Source organism: Malania oleifera, chromosome 4 (genome assembly GCF_029873635.1).
Source record: "Malania oleifera isolate guangnan ecotype guangnan chromosome 4, ASM2987363v1, whole genome shotgun sequence".
NCBI classification, from domain to species: domain Eukaryota; kingdom Viridiplantae; phylum Streptophyta; class Magnoliopsida; order Santalales; family Ximeniaceae; genus Malania; species Malania oleifera.
In genome coordinates this window covers 90,134,875-90,158,898 of record NC_080420.1, presented here as the reverse complement: position 1 = coordinate 90,158,898, position 24,024 = coordinate 90,134,875, and the positions used below count along the sequence as shown (strand labels likewise).

Sequence of the window (24,024 nt, the reverse complement as noted above, 5' to 3'; positions counted from 1 at the left end):
TGCCAGCCTCTATCCCTCCAGTAATCTCACAGTTATCCACCACCTCTCAGTCTCTCTTAACAACCTATATGTAGCATAGAGGACCCTCTGCTCATCCATGCAACGCAGTACTATCAAGATCTTTTCAATCTCCTACATCCATTTTTATACCATAATTAGGTCTGCACTTCCTGAAAAGGCCGGAGGATTCATCCGGATGAACTTCTTTATAATGCAGCCCTGGTCCACTGATGAACAATCCTGCTCTCTAGAACTTTGTGCTATCTCAACCATAACCTGCTGAGCAACACTGCATAGAACTACGTCAGAATCATGGTCATCCATGCTAGATGGCCTCGCATCACCACCACCAGCATGAGCATTACTGTTCCCTGGGTCCATCCTGAAAAGCAATAGGAAAAAAAATTCTTAGAATCTCATTATCATAACACAATCAATACAACTATTTAACCAAGAAAATATAAAATGTACTACTCTCTCATACTCAAATAATTGGGCTTCCTCTTAGAAACTTTTCTCGTATAACCAACCGATTCACCGTCCATGCTCCCAATTTATGGTTCAGCCTTACTGCTCAGAAACTAAATCGTCGATGGTTTGCCATAGCTTTTCTATAATCGTTGACTACTATAGAAAAATCACAGAAAGCCGTCAATGGATTCTGCTTCCAGGCTGCAAAACTGAAACCCAAAATTCCAACTTGTCCTCTAATAATGAAATATTATAAACTTGATTTACCCATTTCGTATCCTCATCATAACTCATTCCTATACTCTGGTAAGATCAGTTACTTAAGTCTACAGAACCGCTAGGCTCTGATACCAACTATAAGGACCCAAAATTTTTTGCTTAATTTCTCTAATACCACCTATAACAACCTGAACATTTCATACAACGGAAGACCTTGATACTCAATTACAAGAGTACTAAATCATCTCAATATAATAATATCATCAATGATATCACAAATTACATCCTTACTACTCAAAAATCATTAAGACATAACAAAATAATACACTTCTAGGTAAGACCTTATATCCCACCCACGCTTCCGCTATGCTACTTTGATTACTTCTATCCTCCACGTAAATCTATAAAATAATAAAATTTTCATAGGGTGAGACACCTCTCAGTAAGTGGGGATAAATTATTATCAGTATGTGGTAAGTGAGTTGTCAAGTAAGCAAGATATAACGATTTATTAATGCACTTCTACTTTAATTTCATTTATACTGTTCTCAAACATATATCTGAAAATACATATTTCCATTTCAAAACGTATTTTAGTTCACCAAATACTTTATTCTCATAAATCTATATGCATGCCTGTACAACTATAACTTGGTATAAAATCATATTGATGTATGTATACATAACCTAGTATACATTCACATTTCTATATAAATAATCATAACTCTATATAACACTATTAAACTGCATTACTGCATAAAATTATCGTAGTATAATTCTATAATAATTTGCCATAACATAATAGTGCATAGATATGTCATATCATAATACTATATAAAACTGTTGTATCATATTTCTATAATAATTTGCAATACACTTCGTCATGCTAACCTGTATACGAGGAGGATACAACCTCATGCTGGCACGTATACAGGGATGGACTCTGCCATACTAATCCTCATGCTAACCCATACACGAGGATGATAACCTCATGCTATATGAGGAGGGACTATACTCTTTACTCATCCTCATCTTGACCCGTATACGACGAGGATAACCTTATGGTGACTCGTATACGAGGAGGGACTATACTCTATACTCATCCTTATACTGACCCATATACGAGGAAGATAGCCTCATGCTGGCCCGTATACGAGGAAGAAATATGATTATACCTATCTACATAACTCTGCAATCAATTGTCTTTCATATTGATCACGGTACGTATAAAGCCAGTCATATCATAACTTACTGAGCATAAAATTTCTGCTCTATTAACATAATATTTTTATACCATAGTTCTTGTATTGTTTTATAGTTTTCCTGAAAACATATTATAACATGCTTATTCTGGGAAATCGTAGTATTTCGATATATATATATATATATATATAAATTCTTCAGTAAATCACTGAATTTCCCATAAAATCATCTCACTCATATTTCCTGAATCTACATACTCGTAATTTTCTAGACTATAATTTACCTGGACTCCTCGAAAGATATCCGCTGGGGTCCTCAACCCATGCCTGCAAGGTCCCAAAAACATCCTAATTTTACTCCACAAAACTCTAGTACATTCTCATACAATACAAAATCTAAGCTCAAATAAGTCTAATAATATTGAAAATACCTAAATAATCTACTTACCCTGATTTTGGGATGGTGCCCAAGTTGGTCTAACCAACAATCTACTTTAGCAGACTTTTAAAAAATCTCCTTAGGATCAATGTGACGGCTTCTGATTGACGTAATGAGGAGAAATGGGCAAAAAATCTAGAGAGAAATTGAGAGAAAGTTGAGAGAAAATGATTTCTCTCGTTGAAATGTGGTTTCCATGTATATATATATATATATATATATATATATATATATATATATATATATATATATATATATATAGGCAGTCCACTATGTGGCCTCATCAACAAGCCAAACATACTCGTCGACGAGCTGTAGAAGGTATCTCAATGACAAAAGTGAGGAGCTCGTTGACGATCCATAAGCTCTGAAATCACACCTCTCGGTATCACCTCGTTGACATGTTTATTTTCTGTATTTTTTTATTATTCCTACTTTTCGGATCGCTACATATTTATCTACTCAAGTGGTATGTAAGTTGGGTTTAAAACATTGTGAGACATTTTTATTCCTATCTACCATTGGTGTTAAGGGGAGAACCACGAGGAGCCAACCCTAGTACGAAATGACTAGATTGGTTCAACCTAGGTGTACTAGTTATTATGCTAATAACAACGTTAGATAGCTAAGTTGGTATGGAAGAATCATCATTCCATAGGAAATCCTTCTTTACAAGTTCTCAAATAAGCTTTTTGCACATAAGTTTGGTAATAGAAAGGTATAAAAATTATGAGGTGTGAAGTGATCTTGTACTAAATGAAATGACTTTCACTTTACATAGCCAAAATAAAAGAGTCAAACTTTTTTGCAGTTATTGCTAGTTTGTTTACCTCTTTAGTTGTTGCCCCATATTTTCTCATTTGAAATTTCCCTCCACAACAAAGTCGTCCCAAACCCTAAAGGGCCTCATACACTCCATGACGTTTTTATTTTATGAGGTCTTGAAAACTAAATTTAGTTGTCAAGGTTGTACTTAGATGGATATAGAGAAGGTGAGAGATATTCAAGATTAACCAATGATAGTCAAGGATTGCTTTTCTTTCTTGGGCTCACTAATTACTATTGCAAATTCATTAAAGCGGTACTCAAGGAGGACTACTTGAAGGAAGCCATGATGAGGCCTTACTCTTCTGGATATCATGAAGCTCATAAAGGTACAAAACAATGCATTAGACTACCATTAGTAGATTCTTGTTACATAAATGGCATATGTTGACCTTATTGGTCATACCCAATTTTGATTATGACAAATACTCTTGGTACCGATGGTTGTACTGAGAATTGCATGCAGGATCACCTTTTGCCCGCTTTAGGACTAAAAGACATATCATGATGGCGTGAGGTGTTCGTGCCGAAGAATGAAGATCTATGCATTGTATTTTGTATTTATTTGTTTATTTCTTCATTCGGGGATGTAATTTATTATCAACTATGCGCGTGTATGACTTGTAATAATTTGCATCATGCATGGTAGGTAGGTATGCTCAAAACGACTGTAGTTGGACTTTTAGGTACCTACACAGACCTTAGGTCTCTAAACAAATGCACAAAAAGTCCCCATTATCATCTTCATATTAGGGGAATTATAATTGGCTAAAATTGGACTGAAAATTGAAAAGGTTGAGAGGGTTCGGGCGACCGAAACTATGTTATGTGAAGCGGCTCGGGCGACCGGACAAGTCAACATGTTGACTTAGCTTCAGGCGACCGAACCTCTTTTGAACGTATCTTCCTCGGGTACCCAAATGCTTGTCAGAGCTCTTTTCAACTACTCGGGTGACCGAATGTTTACGTACAAATAGAGGCTCGGGTGACCGAACTGCTTGGTTTGATTAACCGAACTCAACTTCGGGTATCCGAACCTCAGACATTTGGCTAACTGACTTTGATTCAGCCAACCGATCCTCAAATCGGGCACCCGAACCTTTTAAAGTTGAATTTTTTATTGTGTCTGTTCAAGCACCTGAACCTCTAGCCCGGCACCCAAATCTTACGGGTTAAAATAATTTTTACTAATTTTTTAAAAGGGGTAAATTAGGTTAACTTTCTTAATGGTCTTTCAGACAATTATAATTATACCCATTGTGTCCCCAACGGTCAAAAATTCCTCCTTGCCTATATATACCCATTCATTTGTCTTAATTAGCAAGGATTAGCAAACTTGATTAGGGCAAAAATTCTCTCAACTCTCTGAAACCTAAAAACCCTATATTAGCCAAATACTTCTTGAAAGCACTCACATACTCCTCATTCCTTTTTCTATACACTATGAGTATTTCTATAAGGCTATTGTGCTTAAATTTCTCTAGCTAATACTCTCTCTTGATATATTGATTAATTGATTTTACTTGAGATTATAGCCTAAAAGTTTTTCCACAAATTTCATTTGATAAATCTAGTGAGGAAAGACTTTGAGGGTTTTTGGTTCTTGCATTATTGTTGCAAGTTACCTAAACCTAGACTTTGTGTGCAAAAATCCTTTTATAAAAAGCTAGTCTTTCAAACAACTTCATTGTGTTTTATACATTGAAATATCCTATTGAGTTTGTTTGATTTATCTTGCTTAGCATATTTGAAACTCTAATCTGTTTTATGATATTCAAAAAGTGTGTTTCAAATCTTGCTTAAATATACACTCTGGATCTAGACTGAAAATATATACGTGATTGAGTGTTTAGCACACATTAGAGCACTGAGCATATTTACATATCATTCGTGCTTATATTATTGATTGAGCTATATTGGTGCACACATCTGCTTGTGTTGAAGTACAGTTCCGTGTACAAACATTTTTATACACATTGGCTGTATTCCAGGCACGAGCATAAAGAGGGAGACCAGCCCTGTGGAATAGTCTTGGATTGGCTTAGACCCGGTTAGGAAAGCTATGTGTGTCATCCTGTTAAGGCGTGTAGGTTGAGGTCAGCCCCTTGAATTGACCTAGTTGTATTTGGTTTCGCTCTACCCGTTTAAGTGAGCATTATAGTGGTAATCCTTTTGCCGGTGTGGCTAAGGCGGGGACGTAGGCACGATTGGCCAAACCCCGATAACATATCGTGTGTGTTCTTTAGTTTTCAACATTTTACATTTATTGGACGTGTATGTTTTTCTGATGATTGCATAGACTGACCCTAGGCTAAATTACATTTTTGATAAAATCAATAGACCTAGGCAACAAATTTTAATTACCAATTCACCCCCCCTCTTGGGGTTGCACCATAACTATCAATTGGTATCAGAGCCTCGTTACTTAGAATTAGAAGTTATTTAGTAAAAGATCATGATTGCTCATGTTAGTGCATCCTCTTCCTGTGAGGGAAGATTAGTCACACACCAACTTGTATTTTGTGGTATTGATTATGCTATATGGAAATTTAGAATGATTGTGTATGTGAAAGCTCCAAATTGGAAATTTTGGAAAGTCATTGATGAGGGTGATTGTGCGCCTATGAAGTCTACTGGGTGTACTGATGTTCCTAAATCTGAGTTTGAAATGAATGATCATGATAGAGACTTAGTATAGGTAAACTTTGATGCCATGAATACCTTATGCATGCCTTAGATTCTAATGTTTTAAGTGAGGTTATGGCTTGTAGTAGTGCTAATAAGATTTAGGACAAACTTGAGTGGAGATATGGTGTGTCCATGCAAGAGGGAGTCATCTCTCCATGCGACTCAGGTTCCACTGATCTTAAGGAAGGTAACCAATGTTATGTAGCTTTAACCAATGATGAGGTTATTTCAGTTCCTTCTGTCTTAGTAGATGAATATGAGCATGATTCTTGTGTTGATTTGAATACTGCGTATGATACTGAATCACATGATAGCACTGATAGTGAAAGCATGCCTACTTATAAGGAATTGCAAATTGAATATCTTAGAACTCATAAGTTATTTGTTAAATGTAATAAGAAATATTCTGTTTTGGAAAACAAGTATGAAGCATGCATGAAAGAATGTGACTCTAAAGTTCTTGCTGAAAGAGAAAATATTTTGAAAATCAATAGTCTAGAAAGCAAGAATAAATCATTAGAAAATGAGTTAACTGTTTTGAAATCTAAAATTTCTAATGATGATAGTAAAGATTACTTGATTGCAGATCTTGAAAGTAAAGCAAACAACATGTCTAAAGAACTCTTGAAACTTTAGAATGTTTGCAAAAATTTGGAAAACTCAAAAATTCAAGATCTAGAGAACAAAATAGAAGACCAATCTAAGATCATCTATACGTTCACTAGAGGCAAGGAAAACTTTGATAAACTATTAGATGCACAAAAGATGACCTTAGATAAAGAAGGTATAGGTTATAATGGGATTGAAAACAAGAAAAGAAAGAACCTATACATGGGGTACTTTGTAAAAGAATTGAAACACTATGCCAGTACCTCCTCTAGTCCATACACTCACACCACATGCATCTTATGTAAAAAGAAGGGGCACACAAAATTTGATTACCCATTTAAAAGAAAAGGTGTGAAACCCAAACAAGTATGGAAAGCCAAAGAATCACCAACTCCTAACCCATCAAAAGTAAAAAGAAGAAAAATGGTATGGGTGGTTAAGAAAGAATAGGAAGAACTTGCTCAAACAGGAATTACATAATCACATAGCTCTTCCTTAGTAGTTAGGATTAGCTGTAGTGGGTAGCATTCTCTAAAAGTTTTAGTAGTGGCTTGGGGCTAATTAATTTGAAATCTTGTATTTTCACCATTCAAAAGCATACCAATCGTCTTGGAGAATTAAGCCAATATGTAAATTGAAGCACAAAACCAATCTGACCTAAATGAATATTCTTGTTGGTTTAAATATATATCTTTGGTCGTTTAGATAAAAGTCCTCTCCTAAATGGAAGTGTCATTAGTGCCTTGCGTTTAAACTTCAAATTGCTTAACCCCTTGCTCAAATATGAACATCTTACGTTAAGCATACTTAGTCCATTGTTCAGCTTTGAGGTTTAGGATTAAAGTCATAAATCCTGCCCTAATCTTACCTTGAAGCCATTTCATTGTCCTAACCCCTACAGATAATCCATAGGGTCTCTTGCTTCAAGAAACAGATCAAATAAGAATAAATAGACCTAGGTCGAGCGACTGAACCCTTAAGTACGTTTGTACTTCGGTCGACCAAACCAGAAGGTTGACCAAGGCATTGACCTCATTTTGGGTGGTTGAATCTTCATGTTCAAATATGCTCGGGCTACCAAACTGTCTTTGGGTTCCCAAATATATATTCGGGCTACCAGACTTAGAATTTCGAGCGACTGATTGAGTCAGTTCAAAATCTGTTCTGGCAGTCGACCCTCGAAAATACAAAATGGCGCTTGAAATTCAGCCAACCAAACCTTGCTTTGGGCTGCCGAACAGAATCAGTGACCTCTTATAATTAAAGCAGTTCAGGCGACTAAACCAAGCCTTATGTGCCCAAACTACGCTGATATATATGGTTCTCCACAAAAAAATGGTTCATTTTCTCCATACATTTGAGAGCCTCCTTAGCTTTTCCTCTCACATCCTTCCCCCAGCCTTTTAATAGATTCATTTCCATGGCCAGAGATGAGAGACGTGTTGCCATGGGTGTCCCATTGGATCAGTGGTTTCCCACACCCGATCAAAGAATAAAATATGAAAGGGTGTTTCATCTGAAGGATCCCATTCTAGGAAAAATCCTTGATATCGAATTCATGCAAACCCACTTCAACAATGTTCTAAACATGTTTCGATATTAGGGATGGTACAAGCTCATCACCTTTCAGCCAAGGGGGACATACCTGTTGCTTGTCTGACTCTTCTATGCCATCCTTGCCTAAGATGGCCAGGGCTACTACACCAGGGTGCTAGAGACAAATATCCACTTCGACGATGCATACCTGGCGGAGACTTTTGACATCCAGCGTGGCGACTTCATCTTCCCCGATTCCTCCTCCACCTGGATAGCCAAGCAGGACTTCACTGTGACTACCTTTGTAAATTTGGTCATGACAAACCCTGTAGCTAACTTGACCCATACCCCCAGCTACAAATCCTTGACTTTGGAGGAAAAGGTGGTACACCACCTGATTTCTTATAATATTTTTCCCAAGTCGGGATTGAGGGATCATGTGTCCTACTTGGACTGTTTCGTCATATGGTGCCTCTTCACTAGGAAGAAGTTAGAATTGCCTAGATTGATCCTACGATGGATGTTTGTCAAAACCGTGGGAAAGAGGGTCATTTTTCCCTACAGTGGGATTCTATGTAGGATATTCGTTAGGGAGATGTTGAATAGGTCACCACTAGCTACCATCAAGAAGGTGCGACCCTCCAACGTCTTCAACTCCACCACCTTAAAGTTGATGGGATACGAGATGACTGGCAACATGTGGTTGCCTATTGCACATGAGAGAAAGCCAGAAGCTTAGGAGGTCCCACAAGAGCTACCCCATGTGCCATCTACCGCCGAGATCATGCCAGCCATCACCGATCTCGCTGCCTCTTTTCAGGAGTTTTGAGTCACCATGACTGAGCAGGCATCTTCTTCTCAGGCTAGAATTGACTCCCTTTACAGCGAGTTCATTGATTTTTGGTCTGAGATGCAAGCTAACTTCCACATCCTTGGTAAGCGACTGCGAGAGATGAATGACTAGGACATCGGTGAGGATGACCAGATGGAGTTGAGTGGGGAGAAGGGAGATGACGATCATGATGACAGAGAGACCTAGGTGTGCTTTATAAGGATCCAGCCCATCATTCTACAGCTTCTTATTTGATCATCTATTTTATTTTTATTTAGATACACTTCTTTTATTTGGTCTGTATCTATACTTAAAACAACTTATATATCTGTTCTTATTTGACTTTCACATTCACCACACACACACAAATACTATGATATTGTGACTATGCTTTTGATTATGATATATATATATATGCAGTACTTTGATTTGCATGTGTTTGTGTTTAAATGGTTATTCTGTTGAAATACATGCTTAGTATAGAAAACCTCCTGCATGGTGGATGCAGTGGATGAGAATTTCTTGCTGGTAGATTATAGGTTCTCGCATGTCTTACTCTTGAAATACTGCCTGTTTAAGAATTGTTTTTGTGCAGGTTAATTTTGGGAAATGTCCTATTTATAGTCGGCATGCTGTCGAATTTTCTGTAGACATTTGCCCAAAATATTTGAGATTTTCTTTGTTGTGTGCAAATGTGATTTATGCTTAAAGTCTAAATACTTACGCTTAGCTCATTTGCATTAAATGATTAAACTCCTTGGGGCTGGTTGTGCGTATTTATTTAGAATACTGGAAAATTCTTATGGATTGCTCACATCTTTAGAGAAAATGCTGCCAAAATTTTTGAAATCTTTGCACATAACCTAATATCATTTTCTTAATACTAAACTCCTTAAAACTTGAGTGTGTTTCTAAGATAATTTGTGAATTTTACTCAAGTTAATTTATAAAGAAAATGCATTTTCTTAGGGGGAGTCATTTATCTCAAAATCATTAGGCTCTAAGAAAATAAATAAATAAATATATATATATATATATATATATATATATATATATATATATATCTTGCATTCACTGCTATATCTTTTGGAAAATATAATAACGACTGGTATCAATGTACACATCTTGGTAAATCTATATTTGATATCATGTTCATTTCAAAACTAACAATAAGTCCTTATAACTAGAGGTATTGTTTTAACAATTGGTATCTTCTCTACCACGTAGTTATAACGATTGGTATTAGACTCACACGTTTAATATACTATACCTTATGAGCATACATGTCTGTTTTGGAAACCAAAGATGATTATGATAAAATTAATTTTAAAATATTTTTTAAAAGGATGAGTGAAAACCAAACAAAAGATTAATCTTCATTGGAGGAGTATAGAACATTAAAATTGTTAATGTACTGCATGCTACTTATACTTCCTTGATGCATATTCTATTTAGGTTAATTGATTGAAAAATGTTATATACTATTCATTATAACTCCAAACAGGTCACTTAGGTACAGAGTTATGATTGGGAATTGTTTGTTTTCAAAAGGCATGCTGCCGAATTTTTTAATCTTCCCAATATACCTCGTGTATCTAATTGATGTCCTTTACCTTTGTGCTTTATTACTTAACCCTTTTTGCTGTTGCCAAAAGGGCTAGAAGAGTCAAAAGTGGGTAATACTGTGCTTAATTATCTTTATGCATAAAGTTAGGGGAGCCTCTCTTGGCTATACCTACTTTTGCATAAAGTATTTTTCATCATCAAAAAGGGGGAGATTGTTGACCTTATTGGTCATACCCAGTTTTGATTATGGCAAATATTCTTGGTACTGATGGTTGTATTGAGAATTGCATACAGGTTCATCTTGTGCGCGCTTTGGGACTAAAAGACATATCATGATGGCGTGAGATATTCGTGTCGGAGAATGAAGATCTATGCGTTGTATTTTGTATTTATTTGTTTATTTCTTCATTCTGGGATGTAATTTATTATGAACTGTGCGCGTGTATAGCTTGTAATAATTTGCATCATTCATGGTTGGTAGGTATACTCAAAACGACCGTAGTTGGACTTTTAGGTACCTACACGGACCTTAGGTCTCTAAACAAATGCACAAAAAGTCCCCATTATCATCTTCATATCATGGGAATTATAATTGGATAAATTGACTAAAAATCGAAACGGTTGAGAGGGTTCGGGTGACCGAACCTATGCTGTGTAAAGCGGCTCGGGCGACCGAACAAGTCAACATGTTGACTTAGCTTCAGGCGACCAAAAATCTTTTGAATGTATCTTCCTTAAGCACCCGAATGCTTGTTAGAGCTCTTTTCAACTACTCGGGTTACTGAATGTTTATGTTCAAATAGAGGCTCAGGTGACCGAACTGCCTAGTTCGGTTAACCAAACTCAGCTTCGGGCACTCGAACCTCGGACATTTGGCTACTGACTTTGATTCAGCCAACCGGTCCTCAACTCAGGCACTCAAACCTCTTAAAGTTGAATTTTTGACTGTCTGTTCGAGCACCCGAACCTCTGGCCGGGCACCCGAACCTTGCGGGTTAAAATAATTTTTACTAATTTTTTAAAAGGGGTAAACTGGGTTAACTTTCTTAATGGTCTTTCAGATAATTCTAATTATACCCATTGTGTCCCCAATGGTAAAAAATTTCTCCTTGCCTATATATACCTATTCATTTGTTTTAATTAGCAAGGATTAGCAAACTTGATTAGGGCAAAAATTTTCTCAACTCTCTGAAACCTAAAATCCCTATATTAGCCAAATACTTCTTGAAAATACTCACATACTCCTCATTCCTTTTTCTATACACTGTGAGTATTTCTATAAGGCTATTGTGCTTAAATTTCTCTAGCTAATACTCTCTCTTGATATATTGATTAATTGATTTTACTTGAGAGTATAGCCTAAAAGTTCTTCCACCAATTTCATTTGATAAATCTAGTGTGGAAAGACTTTGAGGGTTTTTGGTTCTTGCATTATTGTTGCAAGTTACCTAAACCTAGACTTTGTGTGCAAAAATCCTTTTATAAAAAACTAGTCTTTCAAACAACTTCATTGTACTTTATACATTAAAATATCCTATTGAGTTTGTTTGATTTATCTTGCTTAGCATATTTGAAACTCTAATATGTTTTGTGATATTCAAAAAGTGTGTTTCAAATCTTACTTAGATATACACTTTAGAACTTGACTGAAAATATGTACGTGATTGAGTGTTTAGCACACATTGGAGTACTGAGCATATTTACATATCATTCGTACTTATATTATTGACTGAGCTATATTGGTGCACACATCTGCTTGTGTTAAAGCGCATTTCCGTGTACAAACATTTTTATACACATTGGTTGTGTTCCAGGAACAGGTCTGAAGAGGGAGACTAGCCTTGTGTAATAGTCCCAGATTGGCTTAAACCAGGTTAGGAAAGCTAGGTGCGTCATCCTATTAAGGCGTGTCGGTTGAGGTCAGCCCCTTGAATTGACCTGGTTGTATTAGGTGCCGCTCCACCCATTTAAGTGAGTATTATAGTAGTAATCCTTGTGCCGGTGTGGCTAAGGTGGGGACAAAGGCCCGGTTGGCAAACCCTGATAACATATTGTGCGTGTTCTTTATTTTTCGGCACATTATATTTATTTCACGTGTATGTTTGTCTGGTGATTGTATAGACTGACCCTAGGCTAAATTACATTGTTGATAAAATCAGTAGACCTAGGCAACAAATTTTAAATACTCAATTCACCCCCCTCTTGGGGTTGCACCATAGCTATCAGCATCCTATTGCGTACACAAGCAGTAAGCTTAGTGAAGTTGAATGAAACTATATGAGTTAGAAGAAGGAGATGTAAGAATTGATTCTCATCTTTGAGTGTGGCGGTATAACTTGTTTGGGTCTAGGTTTGTGTCAAAATGGATAACTTGATCATTATTTTTTTTCCTTAAACAACCTGAAATATTCACTAAGAAAGATCATTGGAAAGAATTTTTAATAGAGTTTGACTTCTCCATCAAACACAAGGTGGGGCAAATGAATCGGGTCATAGATGCACTATACATAGAAAACCCAAGCTTGTGGCCTTTCAACTAGTAAAAATGATAGTATTTAAAGTTACCATAACAATGTGCGTGGAAGTCTATTAACAAGAACCTTTTTAAAAATTCAATGGCCTAAAACCTAATAAAATTGGTTAAATAGGGAACTCCATGCCACTTGGTTAGAAGTAGCTCATTGTTGACATATGGTAACAAACTCTTTGATCCTTGAGTCATTGACTAGGAAGACATTGTTGTGTGAGTGTTATAATACCATATTTACATAGCACTGAAGACGAAACTAAACTTTGGCACAATTAAAGTAAATCTACGTACTACTAGCCACATATATAATATAAGTTGGTTGAGTATAACTGAACTGTTCCCATCTACTAATAAGATAAGGTTTACCCAAATAAAGCCACAAGATTGTTAGAGCCTTTTACATACCAACACAATAGTATAAGAGTGTCCCACTTGACTTCATAGCGGACCTACTAGACTTAGGGACACGAGGTTTATTCTTGTGGTTGTAGACCAGTTTTCAAAGTATCACATATCAACACCAAAGTTCTATTTGACAGAAGAAACATCATAATTGTTCTTCAAGTATATTGTGCAGTATTGGAGTGTTTCCTAAGACATCATCAACATCAAGACATAAGATTCATAGGAAAATTTTGGTAAAAACTTCTCAAAATCCTTGCTTGCTCTTTTTTTTTTTTTTTACTATAACCGGAAGAATTACTTAACATTATTATAAGAGTCCTTTTAGCTTGTTAGTAGCCATTGTTATATCATACAATGGATGATCCCTATAGAGGGAAAAGTTTAGAAAACATACATCTTTGACCTAATGATGGTGACAAAATGTAGATATTGTTCAAGCCAACCTAAAGAAAGCTTTTAACTAGATGAATAAGTGGGCATTTCAAGGGAGACGGTCATTGCACTTAAACATGTGAAACTTGGTGATTGTTAAGGTTTATGCAAAATAAATCAAGTCATAATAGACCAAGATAGGAGACTACTTCGTAAATGAAGGATTAATCCCCATCTTAACCAAAGTTAGGATGACCTCTTATACAGTTAATCCCAACTTGGATTTAGGTGCACATCAAGTTAATTGCCTTATCATCAATGTAGAAGATTCCTATGAAGTTTGTTAACCAGAGCACCACTAAAGACCTCAAAACCTAATAAATGAGAAGTACTTGTAGAAATCCTTACAGATAAAGAGTTGACATCATCATGGCGATAAAGACACAACTTTTTAGTGAAATAGAAGGGCCTTATGTTATATAGATGAAGAAATCAACTAAATGGCAGCACGACGTATGTAATTGTTCATGAACAAATTTGAAGAGTACTTAGTTTTTGTTAATTGCATAGTAAAGGGAGAATGTCATAAGCCGAAATTGTTAATATTATGACTGCTTATCTTGTGCACAATGGGTGGGTAGCCTATGTTAATACTAGTGCAGGGTTTATTCCTTGAGTGAAGTAATGCCTTAAAGAAGAAAGGAAGTATGACTCCTTGGTCATATTAATGTTACCTCATGTTATAGAACAACTTGCATAAAAAGTTCTTTAGAGGAGGGTGAGTGTTCAACAACCTTGTACAACTTACTAGATTATGTAAATGTGTTTAGAATACTTGCTTTCTTTCTAAGCACATGTTGCCTATGGAGGTGTAATAGATGAATTGGGTTACTTTACAATTTACTGTTCCACTCTCATGTTCACTTTTTAATGTAGGCTTACTAGTTTTGCATTATTTATATTCAATGGTTGTGAATGTTTTCATGTGGTGAACTTGCGATTAACTTTTGAGTAACTAGTTAAGTTGATATGCTGCAACTAGTGACACATGACCTTGCGCATGATGAGCAATTCTAGGTGAATATTCTATTCTCTCTCAATCCTTTGCTGTAATTATAGGTGCACTACCCTCCCATTTTCTTGGACATGAAAAGCATTCAATTCATTAGCAAGGTAAATTGATTTCAATGAATTTTCATTGTGGTAAAAGGCAAACAGTTCTTAAGATTTTTTTTATTTCTTAAAAAAAAAATTCAATTCTAAACCAACAGGATGATTCGTAGATGCGTAAACTTAATGACATGACAATTAGCTATAGGTTGACCATTACGTTGAAAAACCTTCAAATCTTCTAGAAAGGCTCATGCAGATGGTATAAGGACTAGTGATTTAAAAGAATTTTTGTTCCTTGAGATTTTATGACTTAAGGAAGTCGCGTGAGTGTCACGATATGATATACAAAGTCTATCAAAGACGGCACTAGACTTTTTCAACATTGAAGCCAAAGTAATACTATCCACACAAGCGAGATAAGGGCTAGACTCATCTCACTTACTAATAAGACAAGGTTGAGGCATTGATTTTCTTGGACAAGAAAAGCATCAAACTCACACTTGATGAGATAAACAAACTCTAGTTACTTTTCATTGTGGCAAATAGGTAGAGTTTTCCTAAGATTTATTTTCTTTTATTCTAATGCACGATTGTACTACAGATACATATGCTCAATGACATCATTATAGTGAAAAAACTTCACCCACTGTTTAGGAGAGATTTTCGATTTGAATTTAAATAGATTTAAATAAAATGTAATATAAAACTGCATTAAATTTTGTTCAATTTCACTTAAATTTAAATTCAAGATCCAAATCTGTGATTCCAAAAGCATAATGTCAATTCTCATAGAGGGCTCATGCATATGCTATAATACTTTCTCATATTTCATTTTATTTTAATAATATTTTTCAAACCCACCCAATTCTCTCTCTCTCTCTCTCTCTCTCTCTCTCTCTCTCTCTCTCTCTCTCTCTCTCTCCCCCTACGCAGTATAAATAATTGCTCTGGAAATTAAGCATTTTCGTTACCTAAAAACTTATCCACAATAGTTGAATGATTTTTTTGAAAAAAAGAAAAAGAAAAAGAAAAGAAATATAATGTATATGGTGTGGTTTTTAATACTTTTAATAATTAAATTTGTTTTTTTTTTTTTTTATAAGTGGTGAACTCAGGCTTGCATGTGCGTGATATCACCTTAGAGGTAATATTATAATAATTGGATTTCAGTGTAAAGCAGCCGACAAATGCTGTACTGAAAGTGAATAATAAAGTAAGTGCCGCTGTGCTTTTTGTTGTCAATGTGTGGTGGGACAGACTGCATAGACTCCTAGAGCAACTCCAGCCTTGAATGAGCTAATTAATGGATTCTTCTTTCGTTGTTGGCCAATAACAACTAATGACTAATAACAATTAAAGAGAATATAGGCTGCATATACCCTTCCAAAGAGTGGGTCCAACACTAGAGGCTATCTTTATTTTTATCATTATTATTATTATTATTATTATTATTATTATTAGGTTTCTATTTTACAAGTAACGTAATTTTTGGGTGTTAAGTACTAAAAGGAAAGAGATTGGAGAGTAATAATTAATATTTTAATTGCAAATGACATTAATTATCTATTGTTATTTGAAATTTAGTGAACACGCTATAAAATAGTCTTTTTTTTTTTAAAAAAAAATTTGAGTGCTAATTGATAGTGGTAGTGGATGGGTCTAAACCTAATTAAGATAGTTAAAAATAATAGTTCAATTTTGTTATAATCTTGAACCAAAAAATAAAACAATGACATAGTTGCCAATTTTGCATACTCGCTATACTAAATTTTGTGATGATATAAGATGACATTTTTTATGCGAGCGTAAGATACTCTAAATTAAGCCGGTAAGATGATCAGACATATTTTCTAAATTCATATATTTTCTAAAAGAAAGAAACCTTCTCATTGTTCGTAAAGTTTTAACATAAACACCTTTTAAATGTGGTGAAAGTTTGTTTGGTTATGGTAAGATGGTAGAAGCGAATTGTTTCGGAAGAGAAATTATACAGGGGATCTCTCCTTCCACGTGTGTGTGTGTCTGTTTCTTTAATGTTACACATGTGATAAATTGATCCTACATTCATTAATATTAAAGAGGGATTCATTTTCATTAAGTGTATAACTACATAAATAGGTACACGAACTCGTGGAGACCAGAGGTCTCTTATATAATTTCTCGTTTCGGAGGATCTTATGTCTGCTTTCATTAGAGGTGTAAGTAGGTAGGATTAATTATTGTGTTTCGTGGGAAATACCTAATGAATAGGGAATTGAAATTGTACGAGGAAAGAAGGAAGTGATATGAAAGGATTCAGATCATAAAAAGGAAAATTCAAATCATAAAAATTATCATGTTTTCTCAAGTGACCATTTGTGAATTTTTCTTTTAAATTTTTGGATGATAATTTTCCATTTTGTAATAAAAATTAAAGATTTACTAAGCCGTCATCATCATAAGTAGAAGAAAGTCAGACTACAAATTAAACTGTCACGTTCCTATCTATAGATTCTAGACTGCAGCAAACGCCCAAACCGTGTGAACTCTTCCAAAACCCAAAATGTACTCACATGAGATGAGGCTGATGTCATGTCACCGCACAGCTCATGCAGCATGCACAGCCGCCCGGGCCTGCATGTGCGTTACGAGGAACGCCGACTAAATCTTCAAACTCTTTGTAGTCACTTTCCACTGATCTCCGGACCAAGTGGACCTACGTACCTCCTTCATTCCTTAATTACTGGATATAATAATTAATACTTTAGACCATACCACATCTAACCCAAAGTGTACATGCATATGACATATCCACAGCGGCACTATAGGTGAAAGCAACCTAAACCCTATTCCTTATTTCTCTCTGCATGCGCAAACCGAAAGCTATCTTTTATTTCCCCACCCCAACACTTCCCACGGCAAACCAAACCATATATACGTCGCAACCAACCAGTAGTCAACCACCCACCCAATTGCGTATGCTCTTCCTGCTAACTTCTATTAATTCCAAATACATAGTATAAATAGCTACCTCCCATTACTCATTTTTCTCATTAATTATTTCTCTCTCAAAACCACCACCCTAAATCTTACTTCTCTTAATTTGCCACCCCTTCATTATTTTCCTTCGCTACATAAAGGCATATACAGGTATAGTTCTAGAAAATATGATCGGGTGGGGAGATATATACAACGTTGTGGTGGCCGTGGTGCCTCTCTACGTCGCACTGGTCCTCGGCTACGGCTCCGTCAAGTGGTGGCGGATTTTCACAGCGGAACAGTGCGACGCCATCAACAGCTTCGTCTGCTACTTCACCCTCCCACTGTTCACGTTCGAGTTCACGTCCCACGTCGACCCCTTCAATATGAACTTCATGTTCATTGCCGCCGATGCAATTTCCAAGGCGGTGATCGTGGCGGTGCTCGGCTTCTGGGCCGTGTGCGGCGGCGAAGACAGCGTTGCGTGGTCCATTTCGAGTTTCTCTTTGGCGACTTTAACTAATGCGCTGGTGGTCGGGGTGCCCATGATCAAGCCCATGTACGGCCAGCTCGGGGTTGATCTGGTGGTGCAGGCCTCGGCGGTGCAAGCCATCGTGTGGCTCACGTTGCTTCTGTTCGTTCTGGAGTTCCGGCGGTCCGCGGGGGATTTTTCGTCCAAGGCAGCGGCGAAGGACAGTGGTGGTGGTGGTGACGTTGAGTTTGATTTGGAAGGGGAGGGGGTTGTGGAGGTGATGAACGATGAGCCGAAGCCGTTTTGGTCTTTGATGAAGGTTGTGTCGCTAAAGCTCGCCACTAATCCCAACTCTTATGCCTGTACGTTAGGGCTCGTTTGGGCACTGATAGCCAACAGGTATGTACATGTGATGGATTTAATCAGAGTTCATCGCGGGAAGCTACTGTGCATCCCCATGATAGGTGACGTGTCATTTCGTGATTGGCTGGGCTCTTGATTTCAACATGGTCCAACCAATCATAAAATGCTGCGTCGGCCATGGTGGCATTATGGGACAGGGGTCCATGACATATGGCGTTTTATATTTTTTGTCCTAACCCAAGTAAATTTTCCTGTTACATGATACATAATTTTAAAAAAAGCATGAATATTTAATATAGGATAAAAATTAATATTGCTAAATTCTCACTAAAACATAGGCTTTTGAGTAATAGACAATTTTTTCAACCCACTATCCAATTTTAGTTACGACAATTTGAATTTTGTATCATGCACTAATTAGACTTTAGCACTAAATAAAAAGGGAGCCGTAGTTTTTAAGTTGGATCAAATGCGTGTGAAATAATATATAAACAAACTTCATTTCTAAATTCTTTTAGAATAATTAAAAATAAATTATTATATGTTTGGTATATAGAAAAAATAAATATAATTGCATGGAGTAGAATTGTTTAAATACGCAAATCAGATGCGAAGTTAGTTCTTAAATATTATTTGAAAAATTATAAAAATCAAGGAACAAGTTAAAAGAAGCTAAATGATCCATATACCAATTAAGTGAAAACAATTTGTTATTTCACTTTAAGTATTTGTCCATACAACCAATTTGCTTGTGCAATTATTTTGAAGGGGATAATGGATGGGCACTGACATTAGATTTGTCTTTCATGAACTTTTGATTGCAGGTGGAATTTAGAAATGCCAAGTGTCATAGATGGATCGATATTGATAATGTCAAAAGCTGGAACAGGAACTGCAATGTTTAATATGGGTATGTCTGAAATGAACATTCTACATGAGTGATCATAGATACTGAAACTGCTTCTAACGCTTGTTAGCGGTAAAAAATTATCAAATGCTTAAACTCTTAAAAACTAAAACGAATACTATCCGCAGCTTTGCAACAATTTTCAAACTGCTAATTTTGCATGCAGGGCTTTTCATGGCGAAGCAGAAAAGGATTATTTCCTGCGGCAAAACCCTGACAGTGTTTGGAATGATTCTGAGGTTTATTGGGGGACCTGCAGCCATGGCTATCGGCGCAATTGCTGTAGGTCTGCGTGGTGATGTCCTGCGTATTGCTATCATCCAGGTTCGCACCTCATCACTTACTCTCGTTCTATATATATATATATATAAGGAGAATGTGATGTCTCAGTAATATGGGAATCGCATAATTTTATAATTCGATCATACTCAACACAATTATGTCAATACAAAAACTTGTGCTGCCAAGCTGGGTTGGCTCAAATGGTAAGCACACTTTGTGGCTTTGGTAACTCCAAGTTCACGGATTCGATTCTCTCTTGAGAGTTTACATAGGTGAATTATCAGGAGTACGTTAATGGGCGAGCGGCTTTCACCTCTGGTTAGTGTCATACCATAGTGTTCAAAGTGGTGCAATGACAGTTAGAGTTCCCCGATTATCAAAAAAAAAGAAAAACAAGGACGTAAACTTATGCTAAAAATGATTTTAGGTGATCTGAAATTAAAACAAAAAAGGGGGGAGAAGAGAGAATTCTAGGCTTTCCCAAAGATACACCGCAGTGCATTAAGAGAAGACGCATGATCAGCATGGGGCTGGCAAATTAACGTGGGAGCCACGCTGGTCTTGCGTGTTCTTGATATGTTCTGGAAATAAAACTTTTCCAAATGAATGATACAAATTATTAACTAAAAAATATGCCTATTAAACGTAGTAGTGAATCATTATTGTTACTTATTTGTAGCTGTAGTGCCTTTCTAATGATTTTAACCTACCGAAGAGAAATAATTGCCTTGAGGGAGAGAGAGTTTAGGGAGAAATTTTGGGGTTGTGTTCTGACATTTGTTAAAAGAAAACTTTAATTGGCGTAAAAAAAACAAAATACTTTAATTAGTTTATTTATATAGACTTAGTTAAAGTCTGGCAGGGATACAATCTAATTAAGGTTTTTATTATATGTTAATTTTGAAAATTCAAATATTTATTTGTGACAAAAAAAAATTGTAAAAAAATTGATTTGTGACAAATACATGTGCTTGTTTCCAAAATAAAGTCTTAATCGAAACCGAGCCTAAAAGTAAATAAATAAATTTGGGTGGCCTAAAGATTTTGGTACAAAAAGTTCGCCGATATTACAAAATATTTTTACCATCACTATGATGTCATTTAAACGTTTATCTACCTCCATATTAACGTTGACAAAATTCTACTAGATTATTATGGCTTTGTCAAAATAAAAATCAAGTATGCACCCCAAAAATAATTCATGGAAAATTATAATTTCATTGTTCCTTTTTACACTTTTTTTTATTTAGTTTTTAAATTTTTTTGTTTAACTGCATATATAATTCATTAACGTAATCAAAGAAAAGGGTAGAATTAAAAATTACATTTTATGCATTTTTTGTCAATCATATTCCTCTCTTTAGTTGGAAAACCGATTAACATATGAAATGAAAGCATAACCTTGTTAAGTCAATAATAATTTTAGTATCCCTTCACGCGAAAGCTCATTAGGTTTGACGAGTGAATAAAGCAAAATTACACCATATTTTCTATCATATTTTAATTGTAATTGGGAGAATATGGACAACGCTGAGACTCGAATTAAGAAAATACTTTTTCATGACTTACTAGGTTGTATTTATAAATAAGCGAAATTTTTAATCCTTGACATTATTAAATTTATTTTTTGTTGTTTAGCGCAAAGCAGTTATTATGAGAAATTATTATGAGAGAGAGAGAGAGAAAATTCATTTGGACATCACTATCGATGTACAAAAGGACCACTTCTTAGATGCACCACTAGCTACCTCAAAATGTGAACAAGTATGTATTGAATTTTCAAGCTTATCAAAATGTCTTTAATTACATTACCTAAGTTTTCTAAATACAAAGAAAGATGGGGTATATGGGAAATCTAAACTCAAAAAAGTAAAAGACACAAAGGCTTAATTTCCTTTACAAGCTATATGCAAATAAATTTTTAAGTGGGTGAATTTATTAAGCTATTAGTAAGTGCTTTATTGTGTGCAGTATGCAGTTAATGCTAATCATTCAAATGTTTGTAGAACTCTATATTGAAATTGTTGTCGTGTTTCTTTATAGGCAGCGGTGCCACAATCCATCACCTCATTCATTTTTGCCAAAGAATATGGATTGCATGCAGATGTAATTAGCACTGCGTAAGTATTTTGTTATTGCAACTCTTATTTCAATTGTCTGACATAAAATTAATTTTTGTTCCTTTTATAGAAAAATATTTATGTTTGAACAAGTATTAGAACGAAATTATCTCTCCTAAGAAAGAACAAAGTCCATATATATATATGAATGGATCATGCATGATCTCAGATCAAAAGTTCGTGATCTCAAACACTAACTAATAGAACATGGGATCGAAAGTCTTGGTTTCCAAATACTAACTAATAGAATCGATAGTGTTTTTATGTAAAAGGTAAAATAGGCAAGTAGTCTTGTCTATATTTACTCTCCCCTCCTAGGCTCCTACAACCTAAAATGTTCATTGTATGCTATGAATATTCTCCTCTCAAGTTTTCATTTTTTTTTTAAATATTTTTGTTCCAAGAAATTAAAATCAAGCTTAACATTTACATATGAAAATTTGAAGCTAATTTTAGCATTAATTTGCTCTTTGTATGCAGGGTAATCTTTGGAATGATCGTGTCTCTTCCAGTGCTAATCGGTTATTATGTAATTTTGGAGTTCCTAAATTGATCCCACTGTGGGACTTATTTTGAATATAGAGGAGGAAAGGGATTGTAAGCCTTCTTTGGAATAGAGATTGCTCATCCACTCTCCATTTTTGTTTTTTGTTGTGGGGAGGGAGGGATGAAGCTACACAATTCATGTAATTGTTGAAAAAAAAATGTAATAATGTTAAAGAAATAGTTCTTCACAATTCCTCAAACAAATAGTTTTCTATGGACTGCATGCAAATGGTTGATCATAGAAAATATTTATTGATCGATGTTCTTATATTCAAAGTTAAAAGTTAATGGAAGAGAAGTTTGAAATGAGGATAAACCATTGGTTAACCTACATATGTTTGGTAGAGGTCTTGAATTTAGATTTGTGTAGATTTGGACAAAATATAACATAAAATTATGTTGAGTTTTATCTAAATCGACACAAATCCAAATCTAAGACCCGAAATCCATACTTCCAAATATGGCATTAGTGTTGTCTACACTTATTAAATCTCCCAATGAATGAACTAAAGAGAATGATAAAATTAAGAAAAAATAATTCTATCTCACCCTCTATATGTAAATCAAAGTTGATCTATAGTATATTTTATTTATTCATGCATTCATTTAATTTATTCATCTTATCTTTCTCTATATTTTCTAAGCGATTTTTTGTATATGCAATAAATTACATTGGAACAAAGCTTTCTGAATATTTGACAAACTACTAATAGTTTATTGGTTATAATGGTTGTAACGTCCCACGGTGCCACCTCCTATAGGGGTGTAGTGTTAGATCTCCGAATCCCCTTGATGGGATGGTGAATTTAAAATCAAAGAGGGATTAATACATGGAAGTGAGAAATGGGTAATATATCTAGTGTTGGCTCTAGAGTCGAGTCTAGAGGAGGGGGTGAATGGACTCTTTTGCGTATTTTAGTTTTCCTCTACAAAATAATAAATCTCGGCAAGATACAAGCAATTATATCACAATATAAATAATATAAACCATGCACAAGATATAAATTAAAGAGTATAGGGAAGAAAAGCTTGACAAACGATATTAACGTGGTTCAGCCCCTTGCCTATGTCCACACCTTGAGACACACTCAAGGAGTGTCAATCCACAATCAACCTCCTTCACTAGCAAAGAAGACTTTACACACGGGAACAAACCCCTTTCGCTCACCGGGAGCCTTTTAGTAAGGTTCACCAAGAACTCTTGCAATTCGGTTCACCAAAAACCTTCACACGAGAACCAATCTCAATTGCTCAAGAGAACCAATCCCTTTAATTCTTGGTTCACAAAGAACCCTTATAAGATGAAAATGAATTACAAACAAAGCTTCTTGTGTTGACCTTATAGGTCACGCCTGGTTTTGATTATGACAAATACTCATTGTTTCTAATGAGCGTTTGAGACTTTGTATAGGAAATTAAATTGACAGTCATAATGCACATGGAGAGAGTGAAGCTTAAAGACCAAATTTCTATTGAAGACCAAATTTCTTATGTTGTAATATAATTTATTCATGTAAAGGGTCTGTAATAGTAATTAGGGCTTTTTGTATGTAATAATCACACACATCA

General features: G+C 35.4%; 1 protein-coding gene across 1 annotated transcript; it reads left to right on the top strand.

The window, feature by feature from the left end:
* Nucleotides 1–17,953: 17,953 nt before the first annotated feature.
* LOC131153529 (auxin efflux carrier component 5-like) lies at nt 17,954–22,462 on the top strand. The gene is made up of 5 exons (XM_058105877.1): nt 17,954–18,636; nt 19,425–19,510; nt 19,674–19,831; nt 21,833–21,909; nt 22,390–22,462. The coding sequence occupies exons 1-5, from the start codon at nt 17,954–17,956 to the stop codon at nt 22,460–22,462; spliced, it is 1,077 nt and encodes a 358-aa protein (XP_057961860.1).
* The last annotated feature ends 1,562 nt before the right edge of the window (nt 22,463–24,024 follow it).

Bases quoted from the DNA above. Each gene is read 5' to 3' on its own strand.
- LOC131153529 (XM_058105877.1), top strand. From the start codon at position 17,954: ATGATCGGGTGGGGAGATATATACAACGTTGTGGTGGCCGTGGTGCCT. The intron at 18,637-19,424 runs GTATGTACATGT...TTTTGATTGCAG, and splicing joins TGGGCACTGATAGCCAACAG to GTGGAATTTAGAAATGCCAA. The intron at 19,511-19,673 runs GTATGTCTGAAA...TTTTGCATGCAG, and splicing joins AACTGCAATGTTTAATATGG to GGCTTTTCATGGCGAAGCAG.